Source organism: Xiphias gladius, chromosome 6 (assembly GCF_016859285.1).
Source record: "Xiphias gladius isolate SHS-SW01 ecotype Sanya breed wild chromosome 6, ASM1685928v1, whole genome shotgun sequence".
In the NCBI taxonomy this organism is placed as follows: domain Eukaryota; kingdom Metazoa; phylum Chordata; class Actinopteri; order Istiophoriformes; family Xiphiidae; genus Xiphias; species Xiphias gladius.
Genome location: NC_053405.1, coordinates 30,200,200 through 30,222,140, shown reverse-complemented (window position 1 = coordinate 30,222,140; position 21,941 = coordinate 30,200,200). Strand labels below are relative to the sequence as shown.

Sequence of the window (21,941 nt, the reverse complement as noted above, 5' to 3'; positions counted from 1 at the left end):
CATGTCCTGGAGGCGTATTAACAGTTTGATGTTTTTATGTTAAACTGTTGAAACAGGGATTTCAATATTTTTGGCGAGTGCCTTGTAGCCTTTGGAATTATGTTTTTTTGATAGAGCATCAGAAATGTTACTCTTTCACATTAACAAAAGACAGGAGAGCTGACAAAGAATGTTTTTTTTAAAAAAAAGAAAAAAAAGAAAAATCATTCATTGGTTAATTCAAGTCATGTGTACGCTGAAAAAGTCAGCACAGGTGAGTCTTAATTGTTTTATTTTTGTTTGAGGAATCCATTTAAATTCAAAATGGTGCCAATAATTGTGTCAAGTGTACTTTTTTTTTTCTTTATTTCACAATATGAAAGGATTTGTGTTTTTTCAGTGACTTTGGTTATTTTATTAAATATTCTGATTATGCAAAATTGTTTAATTTGGGTTTATTTCTGATGATATTGTAAATTCTTTACTTGAAATTCTGGGCTGCCAATAATTTCAACCAGGACCTTAGCTGTGATGGTTTGGGTTTTGTGGTCCTGGAGACAGCAGGAACTACCACAAAGGCGTTTGTCTGTCTGGACACATTTCGTCACCATGATAGCATCAAAACCGTGCAAGATATACAAAACTCAGGTGTGTAGTTGAGATCAAAATGAAGGCCTAGTTCGAAGATGGATGTGATCAGACTCATGAGTAATGAAAACTCATTTAATAATTTTAGTAATGACTACCGAGTACTCATTGGTTGGAAAATCAACATGATGACAGACATCACAGCTGGTGTAATCCCATCATATGATGGTCTCGAGTAAAATAAAATAAAAGACATAACTAAAATGGGATAAGTAAATTAACACAAGCATAAAGTGTCTAGATTAAAAAAAACAAAACACAAAAAAACAACTTTTGCAAAGAAACAAAGAAATAAAAAATAAAAAAATATAGGAGCATGATCAAACATGTCTTCGTGATGACTATCAAAATACCAAAGCAGGTCATTAGATGGTTGTAAAGATAGCAATGGAGGGGAAGGATCTAATAGTGAGCAGCAAACTATTCCACAATTTAGGGCCAACAATGGAAAATGCCTGATCACCCGTGGTCAGATCTGAGGGGTCGGGAGGTGGAATACGAGATGAGAAATTCAGAGATACAGTATAACCTGATGCCAGTCCATGCAGAGCTTTAAAAACAAATTTAAAGAATCTTAAATTAAATTCTGTGCTTTATGATGTGATGTGTGCACTACAGCAAATAAGTTTGTAGTAAAACATAAATCAGTGGCTGGGTTATGTTCAGAGTCAACACATTTTCTGAATGAATGAATATTTAATTTAATTTTAACATTTAATAGCAGCAGTGCAGTTGCTAGGAGGTGTTTGGGGTTGATGGCAGACATAGAAAGCACACAACTGTCACACTAGAGATCGGGGTTCACATTCACAGTCCTAGCTGTTAGGCAACAAAAGCACTTTGGTTAAGTGTAGTAAAAGATGGTGGTTTTTGTTAAAGAAACGTGTTGTGTCTGAAGTCACTGTGAACCTTTTCTGTATTAAACCAGACCAGGATCTTTCCCCAACCTGAACCAAGTTCTGTGAGAGTCTAAACAGAGCCATAAACCAGTTTAATAATGCTAGAGTCACTACAAGTGGATATTGTGCTTAAAGATCAGATATTTTGGTGGAAATCAAATACATTGTCTTTGAACATTTTACTGATATGATCAGTATCAATGTGTTTTGGACTTGCCAAATATGTAAATTAAGAACATTTCCTTATTATTTTTAATAGAAAATTTAATCCTGTTAGTTACTTTTCCTACAAAACATTATTTGATGTTGCAAATTAGCTGTATAGAAACGTAATTTGTAGGAGACAGGGTTACCTGTAATGAAACAGCAGAAGCCAGGGAGTCCATACCCTCAATCACTATTCCACATTTACAGTACTGTGATGGCAACATTGTCAAAATGGCAGGCTGAAAAGAGGAAAATGAATGTTCCAAGCAGGTTAAATCCCAGCAAGGAGCCATGAATAGCATTTTGAAGGCAAGGCAAGACATTTTAACAGTAATTTTTGGCAAATAATAAGTTTGCTCTTTATAGTTCAATGTGATTCAAAACCCATATGTGCAGTCGGAGCCAAGGGCTCTTCCCCAGGTGTATTTCCCTGGAAATCAAGGCATACACATTGTACGTACAGTACAACGAGTTACAGTATGGTCAGTGTACAGCAGGGAAATACTGCCCTTTACAGCACTATGCAAAATATGGTAGCATCTCAGAGTCAAGCCAGCACAAAGGATTTTATCAGAGGTTTCAAGGAGGCAGAGAAGGTGGGTGAAGAAGCGAGTGGATTATGGATTAAATGGATATTTATTTCCCATGGCTGCTGTTGGCTGACCCTGAGGCTTGACATTCTAAAATGTAAAACATGCTGGTGCCTTCACCTCACTTCACAGGCAACTTTGAGTTGTCTCTCACTTGCATTCTCTGACACTGTGCTTGCTGTTTCTCTTGGAATTACTTCCTTATATATTGTCGATTTGACTTATCACATGTAATCCACAAGGACAGCCATTTATGATGAAAAGAAAATGGAAAAATAGGTTTAAAGAGCAATTCCATAAGAGGATTTGTTGTATCTGTCCTGGTTGAAATTATTGGAACCCCTGAATTTTAAGTACAGAATTTAGAATATTTTCAGATGTAAATAATGCTTTCACGTAGTGAAATAAAAAATACAAACATAAAATGTACGCTTGACACAATTATCGGCACCCTTTTGATGAATTTGAATTAGTTCCTCAAACAAAAGTAAAAAACAAAAAACTTGTTTTATTAATAGAAGTTTTTCACAATTCCAAAGACAAGAGAGCTGCCTGAGAGCATCAGAAATGCTATTATCAAAAAAACATAACAAGGCTACAAGGAAATCGCCAAAGATCTTATTTCAGTAGTTGGTAATCTTGTTGAGAAGTTTCACAGTCATAAAACTTAATACGCCTCCAGGACATGCTGCTAAGAAGAAACTCAATGAGAGAAGTCTGCGAAGGTTGATGCAGATTGTGGAAAAAACACCAACCAAGATATCTAAAGATCTTCAGGCTGACCTGGAGCAATCTGGAGTGGGGGTTTGTACCATGCGCCCAAATGCTAAACCAAGTAGGCCTCCATGGGCAAAGGCCAAGGAGGACACCACTATTGAAAGAAAAGCACAAAAAGGCAAGACTTCTGTTTGCAAAAACTTTTGTACATAAGCCAGTCTTTCTGGGATAATGTTCTATGAACAGATGAAACCAAAGTAGAGCTCTTTGGGAATGCAGTAGATCAGTTTGTTTATAGGCGATGAAATAAAGCCCGTAAGGAAAAGAATACACTACCGACAGTAAAACATGGTGGAGGTCCTGTCATGCTGTGGGGCTGCTTTGCTGCCTCTGGTCCTGTAGACATTGAATGTATCAAAGAAATGATGAAATCAGAAGATCACCAAGGCATTTTAGAGCAAAAAGTGTTACCCAGTGTCAGAAAACTAGGTTTGAAGCAAAGGTCTTGGGTCTTTCAGCAGGACAACAACCCAAAGCCCACATCCAACAGCATAAAAGAGTGGTTGGTTGAAAAGGAAAAGATGGACTGTTTTAAACTGGCCAGCAATGGGTTCTGACCTAAATACCATTGAAAACCTTTGGAGAGAGCTGAAATCTGCCATTGCAAAAAGGACTCCTGCAAACTTAAGAGCTTGAACACACACAGCGATGGATGAGTGGCAGAAACTACCAGCAGACGGGTGCAAAAAGCTTCTAGATGGCTACAAGAAACATTTACAGGCTGACATTGTTGCCAAAGGTTCTGCAACCAAATATTAGTGAAGGGTGCCAATAATTGTGTCTGGGATACTTGTGTTTGTTTATTATTTCACTATAATGCAATTTTTTTTATTTTCTTAAGTAACCTTAGATTTTTTATTCAAATATCATGATTATAAAAAGTTGGTTAATTGGTATTTATTTCCTAAGATATTCAAAATTCTTTAAAATTCAGGGATGCCAATAATTTCATCGAGGAGTGTAAATGCCTACCCCTAACTCGAACCTGCACCCTAAAACCAAGTCCCAAAATGTCCTCACTCCAATCCAATTAATTGGTACGGTTGGACTTTGGTTAAAATTTATTTTTGGTTCTTAGACCTGTACATTTTCTCTCATCCACATACTATACACTTTACTGATTAACTGACGGCATACTTAATTTAGCTTCCATAAATACAGTAATTTTACTTTTAAGAGTAATGTGTGGTCTCCACATTTCTTCCTTTCTTTGAGCTGGGTCATGTTCCACAATTTGTCCAACTCTAGTGTTAAATCCAAAATGTTTCCACACATTAGCTTTCAGATGGTTTGATGTCATGATTATCCTTTTAAGATGGCTCCATGAAAACTGATGCTTTAGTTTCCCAGTGCGGATACTGTGGGAAAAGATTAAATACATTGACAGGGAATATTCAGCAGATACATTTGCTATCGGTAGGGAACACTTATTGGCAGGTACAGTGTGTAGAAGTATTTCCTCATTGTTCTGATAGTTACATAAATCTGGTTGGGGTGCATATGAGCATTGTTTGACATTTCAGAAGTATCTTTTTATAAAGCTGACACTGACTTCAGTCCCGCAGGAGGTCTCTCACCTTTACTGATGAGCAAGACATAGGCCATTATATATACACACACAGCATAAAAAACATATGCATTATGCTTTACATAAAAAAATAATGAATATTAAAATGTAAATTAAACAAAGAAAATTAAAAAGTTAGACATACATTTCGAGCCTTTCAGCAGAGGTAATGATCACTAGACTGGGATCATAAGTGTGGATTTAGTGTTAAATTAATCTTTGACCAGGGTAGTTTTGTTGAGAACAAATTCCTCTTTTTCACACACATCCTGCCCCACAGACACAGTTAAACACATTCACATCTGGACAGTGCCCAGCATAACCACAGTCGGATGAGCTGCCCACAGAACAGCTGTTGGAAGCAGCTGTGAGGTAAGTGCCTTGCTCAAGGGCGCATCAGCAATGTTCAAAAGGGAGAGACAAGTCGTTCAAAAGTCAACATGTAAAGTATGTGTGGTTCTGTATAGCTGACTGAATCAAATTACCTACTTACTAGTCGCGACGGAGTGGCTGGCATTGTTTTCACTTTTTGTGTGTGTGCGCGTGCATGTGATCATGGCAAACTGTGGTCTTCGAGACACCTACTGTAGCAGGAACCAGTGGCGGCATGGCCACTGGAAGGACCAGGACTTTCTCCTGTGCCCTCTACACAAATTGGGCCAGTGGCTCATGAAAAGAAAAAACTTTGGCTAAAGAGAGAGAAAGAGGCAGAAAGAGCAAGAGGGAGAGAGATAGATTGTTCTGATGGCCACAAAGCACAGTCAAAGCAGGTTGCATGTCCTACAATGTTTCTCTATGGCCGTCATGTCTGTCTCAGCTAACTGTCTTTGCTAAATCGTCTACGTTCGGCTCGGTCTGACCTGCTCATCATTTATGTGTTCATATCTTTACTATCGTGTGAACACTGAAGCAGCCAGCAGTGGACTGTCACTGACTTACATTTTGTAAAGGTGTGGCTGAAAAGCTCGGAGAAGAGAAGTTAAAATCCAGGAAAATCCAAATGCTTCAAATAGTTGTGGATGTAGCAGCAGTAACTCTGCAGACAATGGAGCAGAAGAGCAGAGCAGCAAAGGTTTTATTGCATTCAGGACCACAGCTCCAGTGAGTCCAGTACAAACAAGTTTTACAGCAGAAGTTGGAAGAAGACAACAGGAAGCTAGTCTGAGTTCATTTAGCTAGATAATATTTTCAGGGCTGAATTTTCTGCTCTGGTATCATTAAATTTTCTAATACGTCAATTAAAGTACTCAAAGTGTGTATGATCAGCCCAGATCTATTTTTATTACAGAAAGATCCAATAAAGAAGGAAAGTGTCTGGTGCTTATTTACTGCTGGATTATCCAGTTTGAATTCTAATCTCACACTCGTTATATAGTTACTAACTTGTAGTTATAGAGAATGGAAAGTGAAAAATAGTAATACGGTTCAATACAATTCAATCTGAGCAGCAGTTCAGTATTTGTTGATACTTTGGACTCAGTTATACGAACATTTTTGAGACTGTAGCTACTTTGTCGTCGTAGTTGTGGACCGTAATAAAAAAAAAAAACCTGAGTTTTTCTTTACGAACAACAGTAATAAAATCATAGAATTTGGTGTGTAAATAATCAGATTATACCATCACAAAATTATCTAAATATACATGTGAAGGTGTTTCTTTGTCATCTGTTGTTCTACAAATCATCATTGGTAATTTAACCTCTTTCACTACACGATTCCCTTAAAGTGTGATACGGGCCGTACATGATGGTGTGTCACCAGATGGGTGTTGTTGGGCTAGTCAGAGTCAAAAGTCACTAGCTGATTTTCATTTCCACTCCTCCCTAGGCGGTAACTACCACAGAGGTAGTTTTGAGTACTTTGGCAGGTGTTGATATTTCTGTCTGTCTAGACAGATTGTCACCATGATAGCGTCACAACTGTACAATATACAGTCAAAAAACTTACACGTGTGTATTTGATATCAAAATGAGAAGATGGCTGTGGTATTAGCCATGAGTACTGAGTAATAATGTAATAATGAGTACTGAGTACTCACGGGTCAGCGGGAGTCACGGCTAGTGTGATCCCATGGCAAGATGGTCTCTAGTACTAGATACTGTATGGAAAGGAGCCGTGAACCACAAACCACACAAGTAGAAGTCAGGGAGGCAGCAACGTGTAAGCAGACTGACTTTTCAAAGTCATAAAAGAAAAAGAAAAAAAAAAAAAACTCTTATTGGAGAAGAAGTGCTGACAGAGGACAATCTGAGGTCAGCAGTAAGGCATTGATGACTGCTGGATGACAATACTTTGAGCAACGACACTTCCAGTTGTCATCCACCTGTCTCAGCCTGCCTCCCCACAAACCCTGCCACTGACCCTGCACTCAAGAAGCCAAGTGTGCCTCCAAACAAAAACACATATTATAATTCTCTCTCTGGGGTATAGCTAGTTTCCTGAAATACTACAAAAGCACTAGGACTTAAGTTGCAGTAGAAATGCGTAATTGTCACCACTAGAGAATGACAACAGCTATGAAGCCTCTGGAGGTTTGAAACATAGCTTCAACCAATCAGTTACAAGGCTACAAGCGTAAGCTGATGCTAGTGCTACTCAATGCCAACTGTTTAGACAATCTGTGCTCAAAAGTGAGAAGATCAATAGGACATGACTGCTGGGTGTCAGTCTGCTTTATCAGGTCACTGTTCACCAGTCTTATTTATCCGGTCCATTTGCACATGTCACTTTGATGATATACGGTCTACTGTGCATGTGAATGATGCAGATCAAGGTATTACATACTGTTTCTGGCAGTCAGAGTTGTTAGAACCACACTTAAATTTCTATCTTCTGTTTACAACCTGTGATTATCTGACTACTCTTGCTTCTGGACCAGCGTGATTTTTTTTTTCGGGATGTCACTTTGTTCTCAGATCTATAACTTGACGAGTACAGCGTTGTCAGAAGTGATAGAAATGAAGACCAAAGCTACTAAGACCCATGTTGTAATCAACAGGAATTATAAAAATTAATAATATTTTATAATATAAATAATTATAAATAAATAAATAAAAAAAAAAGGGACTAAAATTTGTAATTTACATGCAAATAATTTATTTTTACACTCACCAAAACACAGTGTTGGTTGTTGTTGGTTTCCTTGAGGTTTGCAAACATGCTATGTTCACTTCCTTCCTCATAAAAGCATTTGCAAAGCCAATTTTTAAAAAATAGGGCACTCTTCCAATTTAACACATTAAGATGAGTTTACTGGTCATGGGGAGTACTACTCAGTTGTACAGTAGTGACTCTGAAGGGAGCTTTCCAAAGTCTGAGAAGAGAACACTAAGGATTTCATTTGGGTTAACTTAGATGGGGTTTGAGACTTCAAATTTAAAAACAAAGAATTTGAAAGACATGGGCATTTACCTGTAATTCAAGGTGCTTTATGGGACTGTGGTGCTTTATGGGAAATGTAAGATCCAGTGTTTTTCAAAGTTTGACCCCATATATTTAAAAATCAGGGTATCTCAGCCCCTGCTGCTTTGATTTTGACCTTTTCTTTTATTAATGTGTCTCTTTAATGTGTCCCCAACCCTTTTTGAAATTCAATGCAATACCATCTCCAATTTTACTAGCGCATTAATCATTTATTCTCCTGTTACCGCCACAAACTCTTGAACATTGAAATAATGTGATATTGAAAGAAGCTTCCAAGCTCTACGGATTGGCAGGAATATGTATTGCTTCACCTGCGTGCTTGGGAGCATATGCATGCGTTGTTGTGCGTTTGCTAAGAGAGCAGAATAGATAGACCAAAATGGTTGCCTTCTGATCAAAACATTGCTCCATAGCTCCACTAGTGATCAAAACCATGACAGCATACCATTAACATATGAGATGTAAATATGCAGATTGTACAGTAAGCCTTTCAGGCTTTTATTTTTTACTGATATACAGTATTGTGGTCCCAGTGCTCACCTTCAGTGACAGTGGGCCTCAGTATTGGTTTATGATACATGTTTATTCATGCATTCAAAGCAGATTTTTCAAGGTTTCTATCTGTCCATTCACATCTGTCTGCTCCCTGGTGCTATTAATAAAACTGACAGGTGGTGCTTATTAACAGGGGAAGAATGTTGCTTGTTTTTTTTGTAAGGCATCACATTTGACTAGGCTACATGCACGATATAGCTTTTGAAAGAGCATATTGTTATTGCAAGACTTAAAGCAGATGTAGAGATGTAAAATCCCTGTAACTTGCCTGGAGCTGTTTCTCTGACAGGGCTCTTCATCTGATACTGGTTATCCTATCTTCTCTCTCTTCCTTCCCTCGCCATGTCTCTCCCTTAGGCATGCCCAGCTTCATCAAGGCCCCCGACGATCAGACAGGGATATCGGGTGGAGTGGCGTCATTCGTATGCCAGGCAGTGGGTGAGCCCAAACCTCGCATCACCTGGATGAAGAAAGGGAAGAAAGTCAGCTCTCAGCGCTTTGAGGTACAACTCGAGAGCTGGCCTCAGAGCTCCCTGTCTTATGTGTTAGAATGTGTCAGCACGTTCCTTAGCTCTTTGTATTTGTCTAAGAGAGAGACAGAGCAGCATAGGATTTGTGCAGTCATTCTAGACTTGCAATTACATTGTCTCAACATACCTTCTCAGGTGGATGTGTGTGCAGCAGTGAGGCTGAGCTGTAGGGTGGGTTAATTTTTACCAATTACCATCATGCAAAAAAAACCTACACAGCAGTTTTCCTCCATTCCATGCCTGCTTGAGACCACTTAATGCAAATTGAGGTAGATTCAGTATTCAAATGAGATTACCTGAGGCTCAACAACAGAGTGAGTGCAGAGTTCAGTGTCTGCAGGTTAAATGGTGGCACTGGCAGGTTAGAGAGCAGAACTGTGATAACTCACTGTCGCTGAGCCAGAGGCCAGCACCCCATAGGCTGTCAGGTTTATTTAGAGAGTGTGTGCGTGTGTGTGTGCGTGCGTGCAAGAGCAAGTTTATTCAAAAGCACCATGACTACTCTTACAAGGTTCCAAAAGTTATTGTTGATATCTTAAAATTTGATGTATTGACTCATTTGTGAAATGAGTAAAGTTTTATTCTTCACTTGGAAATGTTTGAAAAGCATTTTAGGCATCTTTAGTTTCAAGGGGTTGTGTACTGGTGGAAAAGCTCATGGATGAATGTGGAAAGTTGACATTAATGAGACTGAAAAGGGCTGTTACTGGCAAATCTTTTTAATTATCAGTTAATCCTTTGATTTACTTTGGAATTAAACAATTGATTGTTTAGTCTACAAAATATCTGAACAAAGTAAAACATTTCCATCACTAGTCCCCGAAGCCCAAGGTGGTATCCTCAGATGTCAGGTTTTGTCTAAACAACAGTTCAAAATGTAAGCATATTGAGTTGAAAGTGATATTGAATAGAGAGCCATTTTACAGCTAGAAACTAGAAAGCTAGACTACAAACATTTGTATAAATCCTCTTAAAGACAATTTACTGCCAATTATTATTGAAAGCTTACTTCAGGTTTTTAGACTTCTGGATGCACACTCTTTTTCCAGGAAGTCTTCTTTCTGTTCATGTTTCTATGAACCCCTGTCTTCAATTCCACTTGCTCACCTGTTTTTCATTTGCAATCTCCTGTGTGCCCCTTTGCATTCACACACCTGTTCCCAGTTACCTCATCACCTCAGTCACTGTTTAAACTTGCCATTGTCACCAGCCCTCTTGTCAGTTTGTGGTCACTTTTTTTCTCCTGTATCATAGCGTCCTGCGTTGTGTAACCTGTTGTCTATGCCTGTCTGCCTGCAAGCCATATTTCATCAATTAAAGCAACTTCACTACATCAGCCTGTCTTTGTGTCTGCATTCAGGTCCTCCCTGCCTTTGCTGTTATCAGCAATTGTGACCGTACAACCCTACCAAAGTAGACTGAGTTGACCTCATATTTGATCCTCAGCCTTGATTCACTTCAACTGTACTGCCAAGGTACTTCCAGCTTTAAGGGGAAGTTGCAGCCATGTCATGTCAAGAACTTTCACTGGCAAAACGTTTGGAAGATAATTTGTAGATTGCCAGTGAAAGTTCTTGCAATCTCAGTGTTTGTGGCCTGTTACCACAGCGCCTGTTAGCCACCAGCCTCTCTCCCAGTTGGCTAATCATCAGCATGAAGCCCCAGTTGGCTAGCAATCGGCCTGCTTGCCTCCAGTCTGCATGTGAGCCAACTACTCTACAGCCTGCGCTCCAGTCAGCTAGTCTCCAGCCTGCTAGCCTGCGCTCGACAAGTCCTGTCTGCCCCTGTCCCCCAGCCAGCTAGCATCCTGTCTGTTCCTGACTCTGAAGACCTTGATTAGTCCCCTTTCTTTGGGACTCACCTTACTTTTGCTGGGAAGTATCTAGGGGTCAGATACTCCTGAAGGTGGCATGGTTCGCGTAGACATCAGTTTCCTTGTTCCTGAGATGGGGGTTCCAGCCGATATCAAGCCTGTTCCCGATCTGTTCCTGAGGCCTTATGCTCAACCTCCGGAGGGATCTTGTCCTTACCACTGCAAGACTCTCCGGGCCTTCCTCCTGAGGTTTCCTCCCCAGCCTCTGCTCTACCCATGGACTGTCTGCCTGAGACAGACATGTTTATCCCTTCATCTCCCCAGACCTGCCATTCTCTATCCGCCCAGCCCCCGGACTTTTTCCTGTCTTCAATTCCACTTGCTCACCTGTTTGCCATTTGCAATTCGCTGGCCTTCCCTGCCCACTCACACACCTGTTCCTAGTTACCTCATCACCCTGGTCACTATTTAACCCTGTCATTTTCACCAACTGCTTGTCGGTTTGTCTGCTTATGTTTCCATGTGTTCTCCTATATGCTAGCGACCTGTGTTTTGTAACCTTTGGTCGACATCTGCCTGCCTGCCTGCCCTTCTACCTGACTGTGTCTGCCTGCCTGCTTGTCAATCTGTCATGTCAACCTGTCTGCCTGTAAGCCATATTTAACAGATTAAAGCAACTTCACTGCAACTTCAGTGTCTGTCTGTATGCCTGTGTTTGGGTTCTTCCTGCCAGTAATGTTATCAGAAATGCTTTAGAATGAAATACACTAGCTATGTTTTCTCTAATGAAGCAGCATGTCACCCCGTGTTACAGTATGGTTCTGTTTACTTTTATTAGCATATTATGGCAGAAAGGCAGGCACAGGTTATCAGACTGTTGCTGCACAGACAATAGATGTTAGTAGGATCCATTTACTGTTTTCATTTGTTTTTGTTGTATATTTGTTATTGAGATTACACCAATTTTATCCTTTTTATTTTTTATTGTTGCTTAATTTTGCCATTTTGTGAGCCCAGATCATATAGTTGTTTCCCTTTTAGAAAAGATCATTTTGCAGCCATCGCTTTCCTATTGTATGAAATCAAAGGATAGAAGTACTAAAAATACTGGGCCTATTTCAATTTGCATTTACATCAGTATGTACTTGTGTTCTTGTGGAATTGAAATATCAGGCAAGTATTGAAGCATGCAGTCACATCAACCAGGATTAATACCAGACTCTCAGCTTTTATATGTTACAGCTGTTACTCTGACTCTAAATTCAAATTTTGAGATCTTTTCAGGTAAGGTATTAACCTTCAAATTTGATAAGTTGACATACATTTCCAGAGATGTGAGGACCTACTGGTCATCTCAAGAGTAAACAGGCCAGCCACTGAGATGACCAGTTGGTCAATGTTCATGGTCGTCTCCTGTGAGAACAGTCTTATTTCAGCAGCCCATTTACCTGAGGCACTGTAACAGTATAAACATTCAATAGGTTAGTCAATGTAGTTGACATTATTTTGTCAGACATCAGGTGTAGACAGTTGTGTTGAAATGTATTCAATTGAGCCCAGCATAGCTGGTGATGCTGCTGTCCCGATTATGAATTAAGTATACTTCATACACTTACATTCGTTCTGGCCAAGTTTGAACTCCAAAGAACATGACTTTGAACTTGGCATACTTTGTAATATGCCATGTTCAAGCAAGTAGCAGTCCAGCTCTCCACCTCTCTTTTTACTACCTTGTTATTCAATTTTATTCAGTAGAATTAGGTTTTTGATTGAGTAATACAATAGAAAGAGAATCCTTACTCAGGGCCAATCGGTGGTCGAAGACATGGGTGACTCAAACCAAACACTGGAAAGCCTCTGTGTCCATCCAAAAACACAAACCCATGATCTTCTTGGGACACAGAAAACAATCTTGATATACCCAGAAGTGTCACATTTACTGATCTCAGTCTTGACCACTGTTGAATGTCCACATTCTCTCAGCTACCTTAAAAATTTCAAAGATATATTTATTAATTGGGTCCAATTTCCATTGTCTTGTCTTTACATCACTGCAGTGTTCCTCATATCTCACATGAATTAATCTAATTCAGTGTCGAAGGAATGTTAAATATATTTTGCTGACAAAGTGAAATGTTTGTGGATTAATTAAAATTTTAGGATTTAGATATGCAGACTGTTGAGTGGATATCTTTTCATATATATTTATATTAGACCAGTCTACAGAGTAAGGATAAATCTTAGAACCCCTCTCCACCTGGAATAAACATGTGGTTTGTATCTGGATGTGTTATCTGGATAATGGCATCAGATCGTGGGTGTCTGCATTTACACCTGGTATTAATAAGCTTTCTCATTATCTCAATTCTTTGATTAACCCCAATATGTAAATCAGGTGCAGCTGGTGGACTTAACAAACATTGCACTTTCCAGGTCAAGAGAAATGATGTCGGCATGTGTGGGACTGCTACAACATGCATCGGACAGCCAGAGACAACCTTTGCTAATCTAGCTAACATTAGTTTTACTCTAAGAAGGTAATCGAAGCCAGTGGAGAAGCTTGCTAACATCAGTACTAGCTTGACTACCCTTGTTGGTCACATGACTCTTCCTGCAGTGGTCACTTGAACACCTCCAGTTAGAGGCTGGTTGATTTAATTGCATTCTAACTGCAATGTGTACTGTGTGAATTTAAACCTAAATTAAGTTTCTTTAATTAGATAAAATTTTAATATCAAGTAAAAACAGGGTCCTAATTTTGGTCTTAGACTCTTAGCCTAATTGCAGGCCTGAAATGTTAGGTACCCATGCGCTGGACCCTCAGAGCAATCATTGTCGGGCCACTGCTCTATATGTTCAGCCATCAAAACAGAGGTGACTATTCACCTAATATCTTCAGCACCATTTACATGGTGTCCTTAAACGTTTTTGTTGTCCTTCTCCTGTTTTTCAACTTTCATCCTATACTAAGTATTTATATCTCATTGAATATATCTCAGAAGTTAAAACCTTGTTCATATGAAACACCTTTTTTCAATTTCCAAGTTCTTTACAATGGCTATATAATCAGCTCATGGCATTCTGAGTAATAGGAATGTTTCTCCTCTGGGCTAAGTGTTACTCAAACTGATGGCTTCCCTGTGTGGGGTGGATAGACCTCCTACCAAGGCAGGAGTGCAGCTCTGTACCTCCTTCATTAGAGCAAGAATGTGAATCCTGCCAGTCGACTTCTTGGGTCACACACACTGCAGTGGGGCAGAAGTACAAGGCCCAGTGCCATGACCTCTGAGTCTTTATGCCCCCAACATCCCTATAGCCTCTCACATACCTGTTATCCACCCAAGCTTACAACTGTATACATCTTCCTTCAGCTGCTCTGAGGGTCAGGACACGGGTCACTCCAAGCATCGTGATCATAACCATTAAGAACTCGATCTGTCTACTTTCACCATGTCAGGTCCTCTAAATTCCAGTTTATTTCAACTTGAGTCATTTTCATTGTTTTGGTCACCATACCAATCCATACGTTGTACTCACTGAAACTGCTGAGCTCTGGGAATGCAATGAAATCAAGAAAGGAAGAAACATGAGCAGTCAGATGATTAGACAGGTTGTCTGTTATAAACATCCATCTCAGTTTATAGACCATCTTTCAGTTTCAATAGGTACTGTACTTAAGAACTTAAGATAGTTTAAAAAAAAAAAAAATTAATTTCTTAATTCTATTTTCATTTTCATCTTTATGTCCAATTCTTTATATTTTTCTATCTTCCGCTCCTAGATGGGCAAGCAAACCAGACCAAAACAGACAAACAAGACAAGGAAAAAAAAGATAAAACTGTCGACACTCGGATGAGGCGCCTATTGTGTTTTCCCTAGCTCCATTATTGAGAGTTTTAGATATATGGTATCCAATAAAGACAGTATCCTCCGAGTAAACTAAGTACCTACATACTGTAGATGTGCACACTCACAGTTTTCCTCTGCAATAAGGGACTATTACTGGAATTTCAGGTATGTTGAGTTTGACCTCCAAATAAAGTGGTTTAGATAATGTGGATAAACTGTGAAGAAATCGAATTGTGTGACAACAGTGTTACAAGCAAACATCATGCATTGAAATTGTATAATCAGGACAATGTACTTAAAGGATCAAAACTAAAGGTACCCAATGGAGAGAGTTGGCTTCTGTGAGTGTTATATTATTATGTTTAATATCATTATATTATTATTTCTCATAGATTAATGTGGAGCTTTTACTATTGTAGTTGGTTAAGCTGAAGCTGATTTGATCCATTTTTCATAGGACTGCAATGAATGATTATTTCCATTCTGAATTTAATCTGCTGATTATTTTCATGGATAATCATTGCAATTGTTTGGCTTGTGAAAATTCTGAAAATTGTAAGAAATATCCTTTGCAATTACCCTGAGCCCGAAGTGAAACCTTCACAATGTTTGTTTTTGACCAACCAATAATCCAAACCTCAAAGTTATTAAAAATAAGCTAAGTAGTTGTCAATTAAGTAAAAATCATAGTATTTCCCTCTGAATTGTAGTGGAGCAGATGCAGAAAGTGGCATAAACAGAAAAGACTCGCAAGTACAGTACTAGTAAAATGTAAAAAGTAAATGAACTTACATACAGTATTCTACCACTGGTTTTATATTGTATTCTAGTTCTGAATGTAAATCAAATATTTAGGAAATTACAATAATGTATTATTACTTAATTAATATTAAGATTTTAAGTCGTTCATTGTGCCCTACTACCACAAGAATTATCTTGTTAATGGTTGCTAGTTGATAATCATCAATCGGCACAACAGTTGATATCAGCAACCACTTTGCTGACTACAAGTTGACAGGAATGATGGACAAAAGTGTGACTCAGATCCTAATAAACTTGAATTATCCTTCTCTATAAATTCTGCAGTTACGAATTAATATAGCAGCAACATTTCACAAATCTCTAGTGACAATTGTGTATTTTACATTGTCATTCTCACAACTCATACCAGATTTGATGATTCAGAACAATGCATGGTAAATGATATAGTGATAGAAGGGTGCCGTGTATACTGATAATAAATTAATAATGTCATATGATCTTACTGTGCACACCATGTACTGTATAGTAGTAAAAGCTTTAAAATTGTATATTTTTTCACTTGTCACTCAGTCAGTAAGGCAGTTGGGAGTTTTTGTTATCTTGAGATTTTCTTTGAGTTTTGCCGTGAAAAACAAAATCCATAAATTTTCTAAACACCTTACAATACACAAGGACTGGAAGCAAGTTGAAACAGCTAACATGGTTCTGTTCATAGTTCAAAATTCAACACGTATCACCTATTAACACCTCTAAAGTTCACTGCTTAACATTTTTTGGTTTGCTTTTTTATTATTAATAACACAAATGCCTAAAAATGTATGGCCTTGGAATATAACATGTGGTTCACTCGATATGTCTAGATAAGAGTGGTACATTTTATAAAGAACAAGTTAATACAGTCTAATTGAAAGTGCTTTGGTAGATGCCCACTCATCTTATGAATATGGATAGTAAAGCCCGAGAACATGTTTGACTTTTTCAGAGTGGCCAATGAATTACTCATGGAGAGATTGTATTGAGGTTTTTTTTTTTTCAACTTTGAGTAAAGCTAGTTGTTTACCCATTTCCAGTCTTTGTGCTAATGTAGGCTAACCATGTCTTAACTCCTGCTATGTACTTAACACACAGACAAGAAATATAATGTAGGTCCAAATTCATCACAAGGGTCTAAATATCAAAAATAGTCAGTTTGTTTTCAATTTGGTTGACCACACTCATAAGGGGCTGGGTGTTCAAGGGTTAAAACAAGAAATAGTTTGGGTCTAGCTATGAATTAAAGGCTTTTAGGATATTTGTCTGGAGATTTTCCGTGAAACATATCATGGGTTAAATAATTTTGTTATATGGGTCTGCAGTGGAGAGGAGTGCAACAGGCATGAATTTGAATGGACGTGTCACAAATCATTACTTTAATCCTGCTCTGTTGTTGTCTGGCCAGGTAATTGAGTTTGATGACGGCTCAGGCTCAGTGCTGCGTATCCAGCCTTTGAGGACCCACCGTGACGAAGCCATCTATGAATGCACAGCCACCAACAGTGTGGGAGAGATCAACACCAGTGCCAAACTCACTGTCTTAGAGGGTAAGACCCGACTGCCTGTCTTCCTCCTTGTCTCACCAATTGTCCGCAGATGCCACGTGTACTAGCTGTTTTACTCCTACCCATGTTGCCCTTACATTAGAGCTTGTCCCCTTATGTGTACAGACAACACATTAAACACTCTTCTGGACTCATCTCCACATGCCTGTTTGTGTTCAGCTTTAACCATTTAAGTCAACTCAATCCAGTTAGAGTGGATCAGTGTTGCACTGAGTCACAGTATTTCAAAGATACATGATTTGAAAACTACTGCTGGTGGGTTCTAGTGAAGCTCTGGCCTGATCCTACCACAGGAACTTTTCTAGGGGCCTAAGAACCCCTGGAACCATTTCACACCAGTTTCCATGCTCTTGGGGTAGTGGTTTCAGCTGGTCCAGAAACTATAGGGTGCACGGGGTACAACTAAATTCAAAGAATACCATGATGACTCCTGTGTGAAAATTGCATCTGAAATGCTGTTAAAATGGTTATTCTAAATTGTCATTTCTAATCTGTCTAATCTTCATGGTTGTTCAGATAGAGTGGAAACACAAGCAGTTATTTTGGTTTAATTTAGTATTTCGTCTAGTCCCTGAGTTTTTCTTTGGAGCCAACTGTGGTGGGGTTTGTAGGAACACTGTAAACCAAGAACGAAATTTCTAAACCAATCTCCCTCCTTTTTGAAGGCAGTGAGAAGACAACCAACTCTTGACCTACTGCCCTACTAGCATCAAGCCTAGTTAAATAACATTATCTAGCATGAGTAAAAAGGCCATCAGCAGCACTGCCTTATAATTATGGACTGCATGTGGCCTCTGCTGTTCTCAGCTGAGGCAGTGAAGTCGCAGTAGGTCTGAAGTGGAAGCAAATGGCAGCTTTGAAAGCGCTGATGTTACCTTAAGCTGCTCATGAGGCAGCCATTGCTTCACTTGCATTGCCAGTTCTGCTCCAGACATTCAAAGTGCACAGATTAGAGGAATGAAAGGCTGTGGATGTAGCTTTTTCCATGGCAGCTTTCAGTGCTATCTTCTACAATTCAGTTAGTTTGCTTCAGATATGTAGTCTAATCACAGTGACAGAATAATGATAGAAATATAGATATTATAATATTATATTATGTTTATTATATAGATATTATAGTATGTCTCAATAAGTCTGCCATTTCTTCCTGTGTGTCCTCCTAACACAAGTCCTCAAAACCAAATGACAATATACATTGTTTCACATTAACTGTAACGATGTACCATATTATGATTTTCTGATCTTGCACACCTGTCAGCCGCAAATCACCAAATCCCCCCATCCCCATGGTTACAAGAAAAACTACTTGCTTAAGTCTTGGGAATGATAGTGGCCATTGTTTAAAGAAACCAACATTTTGGTTGGAGATTGGCGAACAAATTATGACCTCCTGTTGCAAAGTTGCCTCCTTTGATGCAACTCTAACACATCACGAATTATTACTGTTTTCTGATCCGGCGTCCCTGTCAGAAGAATATCATTTGTCAGTGCCTTCCAAAACTGTTGCACATGACCTTTAACAAAAGGATATGATCTGCTGTTTATACAGAACTTTTCAAAACAAAACTTATATAGTGCTTCACATTAAAAGCATCAACCAAACATGATAGTAACACAAGGTTATATTTACTTAATAGAAGATACAATAGAGTATACAAAACAGAAATAAAAACAACCTAAAAACAAAATCAATTTTTAAAAAACAGCAAACATCAGTTTAAAAAACCGGGGGAATATAACTGAATTTTGAAAAGGTTTTTAAATTGTGAACTGGATAGTCAAATACTAAGAGGTAAATTATTCCAAAGTTTAGGGGCAAAGACAGTAAATGCTTGGTATTCCTTCTTCTTAAGATGAGCTCTTGGAACATACAGTAGACACAGGTTAGCCAATCTGAGAGACTTTAAAGGAGTATACAGATACAACAATCCTGAAATGTACTCAGGGGCTTCATTATGTAGGTATTATGTAGGTACCAGATAGGTACTGACCAAAATTTTTTTTTATTATTGAATTATAAATTCTACTGGCAGCCCCTCGAGAGATGCCTACACTTCAGTAATGTGTTCCCTGCGCTTTGTCTTTGTGGACAGGCTACAGCATTTTGAAGCATCTTTGGATGAGTTATTACGGTGACAACAAGAATTGCTACACCAAAAGTGCTCTGGGATGCTAGGGAGAGTGATGTGTTCAATTCTGTACTGGACTTTTGTTGTCATGGTTACAATATTAAACATGCAGTTAAGGAAGGCCGTGGAATAGTCATATTTTAAAAAACAAATAGTGGTCTCCAAAGTCAAAGCAATGTGTTTTTTTGACCCATCCGTCCACCCCAACCCCCTTCTCCTAATTTGGACTGTGTCACTCTATATACTACATCACTTAACTTCCTCCTTTACAACGACCACCTAACAATAAAACCTAACTATGGTTGGTTCTAGACTGCTTGGACAGACAATGTATGGGCTCAGTTTTTACAGGTAGACAGTGGGTGAGGCGTGTGGGTGAGGGCACTTGCCGCTGTTAGGAAAAACAGAGTAAACAGAGTATTAAAATGTGAGCGCCCAAGCCCAAGCCATCTTGATTCTCTACACAATATTCAAAACTTGGTACCAGGAAAACATTGGGTCACTGTAGAATTTCTCCTCCCTTCTCTTATAATAGAGTCACCAATAACTAATGTGGATGGAGGAGGGGGTGGTGGAGTTCGGCCTGACGCTATGGGAAAAGGAGATGAAGCAGGTCAATCCAGGGATGAAGTAGCAGACCGAGTGAGATTTAGACAGCCCGGTCCTACTTTGGTAGTACTTAGTTTGATACCGTTAGATAAAACTTTGCATCTTAGTCACAGTTCAGTTGTAAAATCCTAACCCACTACAGAGTGATTCGACAGGCAAAATAAGATTTGCACTTCTCAGCAAATGATTCGAAACATCAAAGTTCCTTACAATAATTTGTCACCAAGTACGAATTTTGCATTTCAATCTAGTATTAATTCATATAAATAGTTGATGTATAATGACATTTTTTGTTCTTTTTGTTATGATTTCATTCAAAACAGTTAATTTTATGTTTTACCTGACATTGTATATCTACCAAAGTCATTTCTGCTACAGACTAAACTCCAGAAATAGCTTTGAACTAAGCTCCTTATTTGTTGGAACAGAATGTCAGTATGTGGTCTGGCTGCGAGAGTCCCAAAAAGAGCCCAGTATCTCTGTGTGATTGTGTTATCGAGCAGGAATGTGTTGAAAGTGATTTTGCCTGGGATCCTCCTGTAGGTGTGTCTCTAGACAACTCTGTTCTTTGCCAATGGTAAGATGGAGCCAAGACACATTTATTTAATCGACACTCTAATTGATAGACAAACAATCACAAACAAAAAAACGGCCTTCTCTCTGGATGCCTTTTCCAAATCACTCAGGAACCCATTATACTTATTCTGCCATGTAGATACTGTCAGCAGTAAACAGCCCAGGGCTTCAGAGCCTGTTGCACCAAACAAACAGGCCTTTTCTCTCTAAAACCACTCAGGGTCTTGTTAAGAGAGTGATGGGCCAGACTGATAATCGCTATTAACAGAGTAATATCTAAGAAATAAATGTAGCTTATACGTAAATTAAAATAGCCTAGTAGGTCATTTGACTCATACCCGTTCAATTCCTTTGTTTCTTATAATAGGTCCATATCTTGCACATATTGCATAGGCTCCCGCAGCGATGTTAAACCACTGGTTGTGGCACACCGTGAAGACAATGTAATCCTCTATTCCACTGTGCAGTAAACTTTCGACTACACCTCTTGTTAATTTATGCACCTTACAGGTGGGGAAAAACTGTATTTCTGTATCGCTCAAATATTAAGACGTAGCTCCCACTATTATTTGAAATAAATAAAAAATTATTGACAAGATATAAGCCCCAATATTAAATTTATGAGCATTATGCAGTTAATAAAGAGCCAGGGGACCATGATTGTGTTCAAATAAGTTTTAGTCTGCTCTCACTGAGAAGCCACATTGCTCGCAAAGTGGTGACAACACAGTTCTTGTTGTACTTATGTGTTAGTGCCCTGGGAAAGTAAAAGAGGAGCAAATCAGAAAGCATCTTATTTCTTACTTTAATCTAATCAAATATACTTATAAAACAGGAAGGTTTTTTCTCAATAAAGGCCCAAAATTAAAGCGGTCCATCCCCTTGAGAGCATGAATGCGCTGGGCAAACTGAGCGAAAATTTACTTCTCATATTATACTAAATACACTATACTATGACATTATGGCTTGATGGTGGTATTACAAGAAAGCTCATGTAATATGCAGAGGGGTTCATCCTTAGGAGTAATTTTAGCAAATTTTACATCAATCTACAAATTAGGGACCATAATAAACATTACTTTTCATGGAAAAAAATCACTTCAAATTTCATGGACATTTATCAGTTAGTTTTCATGCACCAATGTAATGGTAAAAGGGGAAAAAATGCCTAATGGTAGTGTTATAGTCAAGGAGACATTTCTACAATGTCAGACATGTAGCTCACTGCCTGACTGCTATCCAGCCAATCCAGCTTTTTTCACAAACTCTCTTCATCATTGTTAAAATGAAACATTGCAAGTCCATGCAGACCAATATAGTGGTTACACTTAAGCAAGTACCTTAATGAACTGCTATCTATCGTACTTGGGCTTCTGTGACAGGATTCATCGGTAATCTAACTCTGACAGGCATTTGGGGAAAGCTGAAAT

At 38.7% G+C, this 21,941-nt stretch overlaps 1 protein-coding gene across 14 annotated transcripts in view; it reads left to right on the top strand.

The window, feature by feature from the left end:
- The first annotated feature begins 9,004 nt into the window (after positions 1-9,004).
- Positions 9,005-21,941, top strand: part of ptprfa (protein tyrosine phosphatase receptor type Fa) — a 221,680-nt gene continuing 208,743 nt past the window's right edge. For 12 of the 14 annotated variants that reach the window (XM_040129782.1, XM_040129780.1, XM_040129779.1 and 9 more), the window contains exons 1-2: positions 9,005-9,148; positions 17,038-17,179. In XM_040129782.1, the coding sequence (XP_039985716.1) occupies positions 9,005-9,148; positions 17,038-17,179 (286 nt within the window). Of the gene's footprint in view, positions 9,149-10,411; positions 11,638-17,037; positions 17,180-21,941 lie in introns of those variants that run through there. The other 2 variants (XM_040129776.1, XM_040129777.1) reach the window with 2 other exon arrangements.